The 12,480-nt window shown below is 44.1% G+C and overlaps 1 protein-coding gene across 1 annotated transcript in view; it reads left to right on the top strand.

The window, feature by feature from the left end:
• Positions 1 to 11,525, top strand: part of SPMIP7 (sperm microtubule inner protein 7) — a 52,803-nt gene extending 41,278 nt beyond the window's left edge. Inside the window, exons 8-9 of the mRNA XM_014828404.3 lie at positions 6,263 to 6,370; positions 11,296 to 11,525. Coding sequence (XP_014683890.3) covers positions 6,263 to 6,370; positions 11,296 to 11,419 — 232 coding nt within the window. The 3' untranslated portion in view covers positions 11,420 to 11,525. The remainder of the gene's footprint in view (positions 1 to 6,262; positions 6,371 to 11,295) is intronic.
• The last annotated feature ends 955 nt before the right edge of the window (positions 11,526 to 12,480 follow it).

Below are 12,480 nucleotides of genomic sequence, written 5' to 3'. Positions count from 1 at the left end.
TCCTGACACTATGTAGGGCTATTAAAATATTTTAATGGCTGCATGATATTCCACTACAAGGCTACATTATAGTTTACATAGGCCAAGTAATTACTACATTTTTTTTCTGTCGTAAACAATACTGCAATAAAAAATCTCTACATATATCTTTGCATAGTTATACATGCATTTCTGTAGAACAAATCCCTAAAAACAGAATTCTTGTACAAGTTTTGTCATTAAAATTAAAATATTTTCTAAGTTGGTAGGCTAGTCCAGTTGCTAAAAAATATTTAAAGTTAAGGAACTCAAAATATTAATGCCGTTTCCACTGCAGTTCCTAACTTCTAACGTGACCAGTTTAGGAACTAGTCTACTAGTTCCTACCAGGAGGAGTACCCATTGCGTTCAACAGGAATCCTTGAACTACAGTGAAACAGCTTTTGTTTGTACCTTCAACAAATACTTATTGTTAGCTGGATCAGGATACTGCTTAGGAATTTTTAAAAAATGATACAAAGTCACTTCTCACTTACAATCTGTGTCAAGCAAAAAGTTAAGGTAAAATTAATATACAGATGCCCCCTTTTTCTTTCCAAATCTGATTTTCTATACTTCTCTTGAATATAGGAGCCATATTCTTTGCAAGAGTTTAATGAACAAGGTTGAAGAGAAGTTTGTGTTCTCTTAGTAATTATTTTGTATTCCCACGTAGTTTCAAATGCTTTGCATTCGTGAGTCATCTGTGCAAAGCATCTGGCTATGGAATGAGATGTAACGGCAGATCTGTGCAAAGCAGGGTCTGAAAGCGTACAATCCTGCCCTTTCCTAAGAAAATGGAGTGAGCTGCTGGAAGAGCGTTTTCCTTTGTGATGAACTAACTGTTGGAACTTTGTGAGATCTTATGTGTGTGCATCTCACCTGGTCCAGCTCCTTGTTTTACCAACGAGGAAACTGAGGCTCGGAGAAGGAGAGGCACACGCAGAGCGACAGGGCAGACTGAAGTGGAAGCTGGCCGAGAGCCCGAGCCTTCTGACCCCAAGCCTGGTGCTTTCCAGACACCATTTGCCTGTTTTCCCAAACAGCCAGACACCTCCGCTGTGCTGTCTCCCACTAGGTTGTCATCTTTTATTTCAGTACTTCACAGGGTTTCATATTTACTGTGACTTTAACTCAGTCATCTCTGTGATGAAGCACTTGTGAAAATGAGTGATTGTCCAAAATGGACCCCCAGGCGGATGCTGGTCAAGATCTGAGATGGAGGGAGGGGGGGCCTTCCTGCCAGTCCCCAGTGTGTGTTGCACCTTAAAAAAAAAAAAATCTTACCACAGCCCAGGTTAAAGAATGAGGCTATGAATAGCAGTTCCTTACATTAGCCTGACACTTCTGCCTTTTCAGAGAACTTTCACATCTACTCTCTCATTTGTTTTTCAAAATAGTGCGATGAGGCCAGAGGTGCGGGAACAGGTTCCATCCCCATTTTACAGATGAGGAGGCTGAGGGCAGAGCAAATGATATAAAGAGCCCCAGATCACTCATTTCGTGAGTGGCTAAGAGAGCAGTCTCCTAATCCCCAGGCAAACTCGCCCTGAACCCACAGGGACATGCCCTCTGCCTCTGGTGACTAAGTGCTTCCTGGGGCTTCAGCCCCACTCTAATATGAAGGCTTTGGGTTATTTCTATATCCCCTTCTAAATGGAAGAGGTGAAGTTTCTAACACAGGAAGAGAAAGTCTATCCACTAGATGATGATGATAATATTAAAGCTATAATTCCTGAACAAATCTGGGGGCTACAGCATCTTATCACACTCAGAGAAACACAGTCCAGTGACAAGAATGATTCTGATCTTACTTGGATTTCTCATTGAACATTAAAGCAAACAAATCAAAGCTCACCAGCCTTCCGTGCTTTCCCTCCCAGCAGCGCCCCACCCTCAGAGCTTCCTGTAGGACCTCTTCTCTCAGTCACCCCAGAAGGCCCAGCCTTGCCCCTCTGCTGCATCTCCCTCTGCTTTCTTCCCACCCTCCCAGTCCTGCTTCCCCTCCCACCGCACCTGCACTATGCCAGCACTGTACCCAGGTAGCATTGGCCCTAGCCCTTTGCAAGGGAGCTACAGTCCCTCTGACTTTGGGCAGAGTGTGGCTCAGAAACTTCAATTCTGCGTTTAAGGTCACTTGGCTGTTAGGGGCAGCCCTAGAGTTAAATGCCAGCTGCTCTGACACTGTGACCCCACACCTCTTTCTGTACTCCTCTTACACGCTCCCTCTCTTACTTTGCATTGATGGTGTTTGCCCCATTTGGGTTCTTTAAACTTCTAGACGTACATTTTCTTTGAAGTTGCTTATTAATGTGAAAGCTGTCAGGAGCCAGGCCTGCTTGATTTCTGCCTAAATCTGTACCTCCCACAGCATAGCTCTCAATAAAAGATGGTCAAATTGACTTGAACCGGCACTTATACCCACACTCTGAATAAATGCTGTCTGCTCTGACCTAGCAAATCTCTCCCGGCTAGGCTGGAAGCCCTGAGTGTGTGCGCACAAGGGGCATTTCCCATCCAGGCCTTCTGAGTGGGGGTCAGTTCTGCCACTTGCCAGCTTGGTTGGCTTTGGGCATGTTATGTAGACTGTCTCTGCCTCAGTTCTTGCGCCTATAAAATGGGCATGATAATAAGACCTATGACACAGGTTATTGCGAGAATTAGATAAGTCAATTCATGCAAGCAAATAAAAGGGTGCCCGGGATGTAGCCCATAGTACAGAGAGAGAGGCTATGTGCACAGTGAAGTTCTAATCCACGTACACATTACATATACTCTACCTATAACATAGTTTTTTCCACTTTTTCTTTATTTTCTATTCAGCTTTTAATTACACACCATCTGTGCTCCCTTTTGCTAACTGATTTACTAAACTTTCTTATTTTCTAAAGTTATTTAATTTCTATTTTATTATGCTTTGTTGAACAAAACCAATTAGTTGTAAACTTAGGCAATAATTTATTCAACTTTACCCATTAGTGATCAAAACCAGGCTTATTTTGGGAGTCAGGGTAGAAAAGAAGGTGTTCAAAGGACTAGACGCTATGGAGCAAAGACAAAAATCAAAACGTCTCTCATTTTTAAATGGGCTCCTGCCTGTGTCTGCCCTCCTCAAATGAGGGAGGTCGCCTTTGAACATGCAACTAATCTGAAATCTATTTTAAAGTCTGTCCGTTTCAGTATCTTCAATACCTTTGTTTCCCCATCTGAAAGATAATGTCTGCTTTCAGCCGCAGGTCTGTAGGCTGCCCCCCACAGGCTACTTTCTTCATGTAAGGCCAACTTGTTGCACTTAAGATGGAAAAGCTCCGCTTGTGATACCCCTGCAAAAGGGCTAAATGGAATGGATTTAGAAGCAGCCTGGGCGAGGACTTTCATTTTCAAATAGTTGGCAGTTTATTATGCAACTGAATTCTCAAGCATAAGCATCTTATCTTTAATTCAGTACTTGTTCATGGTTTGTTATTATTAGATAGGATGTAATACAATATAACATCGTTATTATAATGTAATGAATAATACCATTTAACATCCATTACCTCTATGCTACAAGGCACGTATAGCTGTATGATGTTTCATATCCAGCCTTTCTTGTGATTGACAAATTGCTTGCTTCCATCTTTGACTTCTTAACTGCTCTAATGGAAGGCTATGACTTTAGAGGCATTTTAATTCTGCAGGTGTTTTAGGGGCAGTGGAAAAAACCTCTCACACAGAGGAAGGGGATTTCCTTTGTAACATGCATGGAAGCTTCAGTGAATGTTTAGGGGAGAGACATACACATGAATAATTTTGCCCCATTTTTTGTTACCTCACTGACATACGGCTACACTCCTTCAAGAAAATTCCAAGAAATCCTAAATGGCACTGCCTGGAATTTGGCAACACTAGTTTACTCACCCACGTCCCTCCAACAAACCTGAAAATGGATCTCTAAGACAGAGACTTCCAAACTTTGTGGCACACTAGAATTACCTGGAGGGCTTTGAAAACCCCAATTCCCAGGTCACACTGCTGACCAATTAAATCAGAATATCTGGGGGTAGGAGTCAGGCTTGGGTACCTTTTAAAAATCCCCATGAATTTTCAGTAGGCAACAACTTTGGAAAGCACTGTCTTATCTTTACAGCCACCCGTGCTCGAAAAACTTTGCATTCTCCACCTACTGGGCCCCTATTTTGTAAAATCTCGCATTTCAACTAAAATTAATTGAGCTCCTACTCAGTGCTAAAGATTTGCTGGCTGCTTTCACATTCGCTTAACCCCGGGAGGGCCCCTGCGAGGGTGGTGGTGTTCTCTCCCTGCTACACTTGACTGAACTGAGGCCCAGAGGGCTTTCCTCACTTGAGTAAAGTCTCAGAGTTGGTTCAGGGGTTGAGTCAGGCTGGCAAGAGAGGCCCGCTCCCGGTGTGGTGGGCTTCCCCTACTGTTTAGCTGCCTCATTTTCCTAGTCTCACGAGATCCGTTAACTTGTACTATTTGTTCTGCTGTTGCCCTTGATGTAATCTCCCTTCACTTTGTTAGCGTCAGGTGACCCTGATTTTATTGCCTGCCAGCCGTGAAGTCATCACCTATAGAGTCATAGAATGATGCACTGGGAAGAGACGTATGAAGTTTATTAGTGCAATTCCTGCCTGATACATACTTTGTTCTCTAACATTCTGATACCAACACATAATCAGTGCATGGAAGGACACCAACTGGTTACAATACGAACCACTACCTTTTTTCCACGAGACATTTTCACAGGCAGAATTGCACTTTACTCTCAAGCATGTCCTTGAGGTTAGTATTAAGACCCCCTTTCATAGCTGAAGCAATAAGGCTCTGAGAGATTACGTCAACCATCCAGATTTGAGGGCTGATGAGCAGAGTCCTGGGGTCCAAAGTTGAGTCCTAACCCTTGAGCACACACTACCTTTCTCTTCTGTCTGCCTCATCACCTGACACTGTGAGGAGCAACCTCCCTGGAGCTCCACATTTCAAAACTTACTCCTAAGGTAAATGGTTCCTGGAGGTTTTCTTTGGCTTGTTGGCTGTGTGGAAAGGACATGGATATAACCAAGAGATCCACAGAGGAATCATTCCTTCACCTTTGACAAGGGTGTGGATGTTACTGCCATGTTGCATTTGGTCTGTGCATCAACTAGAATAAGGAACCATGCCAAAGGGATGTCATGCCCTCAGAGAAAGGCCCAGGGATGGAAGCGCCAACCACTGAGTGAGTGAAAGTAGCAAACTGACGTCTGACCTTTTCCTTGCTACGGGCACGTAATGATGGCATTGTTTCTCTTCCTCCCACCAAAGCAGGCACAATAAGCTGAGGCTGTGGCACTGAAGGGATCCTAAGAGCTGAATTCCACAAAGATGATGTATTTGTTGAGTGGGCCTCATGATTTGCATATAGTATATTCTTTATCTTTGAAATAAAGTTTAAATCTTATATTTTCTCAAGCTCTTTAGGTTAAGGCCACATGTCCTAAGCAGCACACAGGACTGACCCTGGTCCAGCCTCACCTCTCCCACAGGAAATAATCCATGCAAAGCATTTGTATACTATGAAAATAGCAAAAATAGTAGTTACTCTTCACACTCCTCTGAACTACCAATCAAAATATTTCTTTTGAATTTTTGTTTGCCAAGAGAGGGATTTCATATCCACATGGAAAAACTCTCCTCCTCATTCTTGTGTTTTTCTTTTTTCCTCTCTCATTGGTGGGAATAGAATGAGAGAAGCAGAGGAGTAAGTGGAATTGAACTAAACAAGCCAATACTTGTTTAAATGTGTGCAATTTTAGGAAATTATGTGAAATTAGTAATACAATACATTAATGGTAACAAGAAAGAAATATTATTTAAAAAACACAGTTGTGTGTCCACTAATATCGGAATCAGTATCACAGTTATGTGTGGAACAGAGGCCTAGGGTTCTGTAAAGAGTCAGTGTCTGCCTTCATTAGGAAACAGAGCTCAGCGGGGAATCGTGTATGTAAAAGGCATGCAAATTCAAATAATAGGAAAACATGCACTTGAAATAAGTTTCTTCAGTCCTGAGTAGAGCTGTTATCTGCACCTCTCTGCATCACTGTGCTTCCTGCCTGCACCCCTTCTTGTTTGGCAGCCCGGTTTCCAGACCTCACGCAGGACAAAACCATTAGACTGCAACATCCTTTATATTTTCATATTCGGGTGCTCTTTCACAAATCGGTGTTTTCATTTCCTTTCTTCTCCCTCTTTCCTTTAGCTCTACAAATATTCCAGGATACACTGGTAAGGTTCATTTCACAGCCACCCACCCAGCAAATTCTGAGATTCCATCAACAACCCCATCGCCAGATTCAGAAGTGCACCAGTAAGTATGAATCCTATTACTCAACATGCTCAGATATTAGTGTGTGTGTGTGTGGGGGGGGGATCCTATTATGGTTATTCCATTAAAGAATGATTAAATATTAGGAGTAAATTTATATTGTTTAAAAAAATGGGTGTCAAGTCCAAAAAGACAGAAGAGTTCATTTTCCCACTGATGTTGCTAAAAGGAGCATATGAAGATATTTAAAGCACAGGAGGTGAGCAGCATCTTTGCCTCTTGGACTCACAGCTTTGCACATATGTCAGCCTTCTGTATTGTCATCAGAACATGTGTGGATGTGTGGAACATACTACGTGAGACATGGGTTTACTTCTTATGAACAATCACCTTATTTTTCACAAAAGACAACATTCTGTTGAAAGTCATATATATTTTTAAACACCATTTTGTAAATTGAAAACAGGAGCTATTAGGTGGAAGGTTATTGCAGCCTCCATTATTTGAAGCTGCTAGTGAGAAGCAGCACATTATTGCTCATTATAACTCAAATTTGAAAGCATTTGATAGAAGTCCTGGCCTTGCAAATAAGATGACACAGTTTTGAAAATGCAAATACAGTGTTAACCAGGTCCAGATGCTGGCCCCGTGCAAAAAGATAAACTATCTTGGTAGGTTGGTGTGTGTCTGGGAAGAGAGAGGGCAGTGCTCCCCAAAATGGTGCCTTTCTCCTTTGGTAGAGAATCCGTTCGTTTATCAAACATTTATTGAGCATCCACACCAGGCCAGGCACTGTTCAAGGCACTGAGTACACAGAGCTGAACAGAGAAGATCCCGGCTCTTAGGAGCTTACATTCTGGTGGGAAAGACAAACAGCAAAGAAGAAATAAAATGATTTTGGAGAATAATAGGCGCTGTGAAGAACAGGCAAGGTGATGTGGTACAGAGCGCCTGGGCAGGGCACTGCTGTAGCTAGATAGTCAGGGAGGGCTTTTGGAGGAGGTGACCTTCAGATGGAGTCCCCGCTCCTGCCCCAAAGGACTTAAACATTCCAAAAGGCAGCGACTGTGAAGGGATCCTCGGGCCATGGTTTGCTGTTCACATAGCTGTTCTTTCTCTCTTTCATTCACACGTTTGTTGTTCTTTCATTGGGTCAACAAATGTTTACTGTGCTCCAGGAATTCATAAGATTTGGACCCAGTTTTCAAGAGGCTCACAGTCTAGCAGTGAGCAAGAAATAAACAACTATAGTAGAGGATGACAAGCGTCAGCGTGATAACGGTTGCTGACATGGCCAAGTGCTTCCTGTACGCCAGGCCCTGGAAGAACTTTGTATGCACTAACCCGTTTCACCAACCCAGTAACCCTGTGAGGAGGGTACTCTTGCTTTTCCATTTTCAGATAAGGAAACCGAGGCATACACAAGACACCAGGGCATCTGTGTCGGGGCACTAAAGGAGACTTTGCAGAGGAAGTGGTTCATGTGGTGACCCCTGGAGGAGTGGGACTTGGTGTCATAGATATTTGAGGGCGGGGCTGCGTGTGGGCAGGAAGCCCACAGCAAGAAGCCCCCCTCATCACGCGATCATGGAGTCTCGGGGGAAGGCCGCAGTGAACAGAGAACCCTGAATCATTCCACACGCCTAGTTCCACGGGCCATGACAAAGGGAGAGGGACGGCGCCTGCTGACAGAGGGCTTCGTCAGCTGATCTAAGTTTTGGGTTTGAGAAATGTCTAGAATCTCTAGGCCATCTGATGAGAAACATTTTAAAAGGAGGTCATTGGCTTTCTAAGCCAATATTTTGTGTTCAATCAGTTTTCTCTCAAGACACATTTTCAAATGTCACAAATCCATTTGCAAAGGCGGCACTGGTAGACATTTAGACAATTTATGTATTTTATTTCATATGAAGGACCTAAAGAAACAATGTCAAAATTAAATGCATCCTTCTATCTGTTGTTTAGACTTACTGTCTAGAAAGAGGTAGGATAATACTGTGTCTGGATGGTTAATGATTGAGGAGAAGCCCCAACTCAAAGATGTTTTCTCAGGGCAAATGCAGACATTTCTGATCCCTCGGCTTTTTCATTCACAATCCATCTTCTCACCCCGAGGATCCCAGACCTCATCCGTGACATCCTGTTAGTCCATCAGTCTTCCACAGCCGGGTGATCTAGCTATCCAATACTCCCAATGCTGCTCAGAGACATCTTTATTTCTAAGTGGAAAACTATCCTCCACTGTTACTGCTACTATTACTACTGTTACTGCTGTGATTGCTGTTACTACTGTTACTACCTGAGAAAAGAACTTGAATCTTTTGGCCACATGCTGAGGTCCAGATTCATGCCCATTATCGACTTCTGGGCAGCCCTCACACTTACTCACACACACTGCACACACAGCTATCTTCTGCTGTCCCAGAGTGGGGACTGAGAACCCTCTGAGGTAGCTTCTCCGGGGTTCTTATTCTCAAGGGGCACATAGGCTCTGGAAAAACAGACAGTGGCAGGAAAGTGTCACCCACAAATAAGGGATAGACTTGTGTTGGGCCGGGTGCCCAGATCTCCACCCCTCCGTTCACCCCTAACAATGGGATCTGAGGGGCAGTGAGGCCCTGCAGTGAGAAAGCACAGTGAGGCGTTGAGATTTTAAACAGCACTCTGCTCACAGAAGGACGGCACCCTGCAGCAGGAAGGCCAGCGATCGGGGGCACCATCATGAAGCAGAGCCTCTGATTTTTTGTGAGACTATATTTAATGTTTTTTTACTAAATATTTCCAGTGAAAGTGGGAGTCTAGGTCTTTCTCTAACGAGTATCATGAGAACTTAGTGATCTAACTTCCTCCTGATCATGTCTGTCTGATCTGATGCAATTTTTCCTGTTGTTTCTAAGAAGCCATCTTCACACTGGCATGCCCCGGGCACTCCTGGATCTCAGGCTCTGATATTCACCATCACTGCTTCTGTGTGATACATCCCTCTTCTATTAAGAGCCTGTACATTCCCCGTGGTGGCCACCTTCACACTTCTCTCTGCCTGCAGCCCGACTCCCTCCCCCAGGTCCCTCTCACTGTGCTTACCAGACAGACCAGCCAAGTACTCCAGGGCCCCCTCTCCTTCATCCCCCAGCTCCCCATCAGAATCCCCACTTCCACTGCTGCTTCTGTTTCCTTTCTCCAGGAAAGGTAAGTTCTCACTCTTCTAAAAGATTCTAAAAAGTTCTAAAAGTTTCATCCTTCCCTCTGAGCTCCCGCTACCTGCCTGCTTGCATGTGAAGACGCCTGCGGGCCTCCCTATGTAGAAAGCAAATGTGTTTGCCTCTGAGCTGCCCTCTGGTTTCTCTCCTCTCTTTCTTTTCGCTTCTAAGCTTCTTTCAAAAGGAAACAACCACTCTTGGTGTCCTTCCAGCCCTCTCTCTCTTCAACCCCCAGCAGTCTAAATTCTGATGCCACCAGTTGAAATGAGAGGTTCCTGCCTGCCAGATCCTGCACTGATCTGGCCACCAGGAGAGAAGGGACTGTTGAATCCTCTTCATGCGAAGTGAGAGTGGGAACAGTGCACTTGCCACAGATCTTGGTGGTTGATAGGCTGCAGTGGTGGTCTGAGGTCAAGTTGTTCAGGCCTTGGATGTCAGTGCCAAGGGTCTGAGGGCCATGTGGTATCCATAACACATTTTGAGCGAGGTGTACAGGACACCAGCAGTGCCTTAGGACTGATATTGAGATGAGATGCAGACTAGTGAGGAAAGGGATTATTGGAAGGGATTTGAAGTGAGGAGATGGGGAGTGCAGGAGGTGGATCAGAAGGGATGTTGTGAATCTACACATTCATGAGTGAGGGAATGCAGGCACAAGTGCTTCTCATGACTCCTGTTTTCCATTACAGTCCAGTGTTTCTTGCGCATTCCCCCACACCAGAATGCAAACTTCACTTGAGTTCTCACTTCAATGACTGTTTCCCACAACATAATAAAAAAATTATGACTTCATGATAATCATAGCATGAAAAAAAAGCCACTTTAGATTCACTTGCTGTGTGCTCTGTCACTTCTGCCACATATAAACATCGCATTGTGTGTGTGTGATTCAAAATTCACAGTAAAATTGCTACAGGCTGTGTGCGGTTGTTCAACACAGTTGGCATGACGTGTGTCCATGCTGGGATGCCACCTCTGGACATAGATGCAGCTGGGAAAGCATTATTTGCATAGTGTTCTACACTTTCATGGTTATTTTCTTTCTTTTATTTCTCACAAAAAACTTGGTAGGATATTATTCCCACTGGATAAATGAGCAAACCAAGACACATCAGGTTAAGGGCATCCTGTGAGAGCAGTCAGCTTAACCCTACTAGTGGGGCAAAATCTGCTCTCAGCCCTGCACATGGCCTGTCCCAGTCCCACCCTTCTTGCACTCTCCCTGTCAGGGCTCCCCCAACACGCCTGGTGCCCTCCCACCTCTATGTCTCCCTGCACCCCTCCCTTTGCCTGCGCCATCTTGCTTTCACCATTATACCCCTAACTCCTCCCTGACACAGGCTCTGGGCAGATGTCCTTCCCCAGCCCAGAGAGATGACTCTGCCTCTGTGCTCCTTCATGTCCGGGCCCCGCCACACAGAGACTTTGGGTGGTAACCATTTGGTTATTCAGCTGCCTCTCTACAGCCTCCAGTCTTTTCAGCTGTATTTTCTGTCTTCTTAGCACCTACTGTAATTCTAGGCACAGAGTAGATTTTCAATCAATGAAATTTATGTCAATATAATGTACATAATGCGATAAATGAGCCTGAATGCAAATAAATGAAACAATTCACACGATTAATCATTCTCAGTCTCTCTTTCTGGGTTCCCCCTCCCTCCCTCCCTTTCTGTCTCCTGTACATGTGTATCATTAGTTGGAAAATAAATGAGGTTATGTGTTTATCCTTATTTTATGTGTCCTTTTTCCCCCTCCACTCTGTTACAGTGTCTTACGAAAAGAAATGGAAGTTGACCTCTTCCGTCACCAGGCACCATTGTCTCGAATGGTCACGACTGTAAAGCCCTATAACCCCTTCAATAAGAAGGAGAAGGAAACTGTAAGCTACTGAAGAAGGCTGGCCCTCTGACTGAGACTTCTAAACCTCAGCCTGGAGGAGGCACTGTGCATGGTGCAATGGTGAAATAAAAGACCTGGGCATGTTCTGAGTTTGTCCGTAGAAGTCAGATGAGGTCTGGGGCTCTTTTCTGCCTGAGGCAGATTGTTTTGAACCCCAGCCTCAGTCACTCACCTGACCTGGTCCTGGAATGCCACCATTCCATGATGGCAACCAAGATTTCCTGGAAACCACCAGTAGCAGGGGTTTTATTTTAGAAGATTTCTCTTTAGAGTAGGAATGCCAGGTCTACCTAGAGGTTTCATGTCTTGACCATGTTAAGGCAGGGATTATAACTGTCTAGAGTAGATCACAGATTTTATGATCACAGAGTATCCGGTCAAAAACCTATATGTTGTCAATGGGAAAATTGAGTGACTGGGAGAGAAAATGGCATTCTTCTTTGCACATAGGGCACAATATCACATAGGGGACAACATCTACCATAAAGAAGGACAAAACCATCCGTTGCCTGGATCCAGTATTTCTCTTTGAGAGAGAAGCATTCCCCAGGCTCCATGAGGGTCATGAGGCAGGAATGACCACTCATGCCCACTTGAGGGTCAGTATGTGGCCTGGCTGGGCCTTGATCAAACAGAGCACCAGCTCCAGAATCACTCAGGTGTGTATGTGGCTGTGTGGGATCCCTCTGGCTTCCCAAATGTAGTTATATTTGTATATACATAAAATTTATATTTGTATACACGTCTATTAGAGTTTACAAAGTGCTTTCATAAACTTTAGCTCATTTGATAATGTAACCCCATAGCAGGCATTTTACAAATATCTTGCTATTTTATGAATAAGCAGACTAAGGCTAGGGGAAGTGAAGTATTTATCTGAGGTCACACAACTAATAATCAACAGAGTTTGAACTAGAATCCAGGCTTTCTGAATTTAGATATTGTGCCTCCCCCACTCCATTTCTCCACAGATTGGATAAACCTCACTGAGTTATTATAAGACAAAACAAATAGAAAAAAAATTCCTCCCTGTGTTTCAAGACTTTTCAGAAG

The sequence above is a fragment of the Equus asinus genome, chromosome 1 (genome assembly GCF_041296235.1).
Source record: "Equus asinus isolate D_3611 breed Donkey chromosome 1, EquAss-T2T_v2, whole genome shotgun sequence".
Classification (NCBI taxonomy): Eukaryota; Metazoa; Chordata; class Mammalia; order Perissodactyla; family Equidae; genus Equus; species Equus asinus.
Note: the sequence above shows the minus strand (reverse complement) of the source record. Positions and strands in the feature narration are given on the sequence as shown.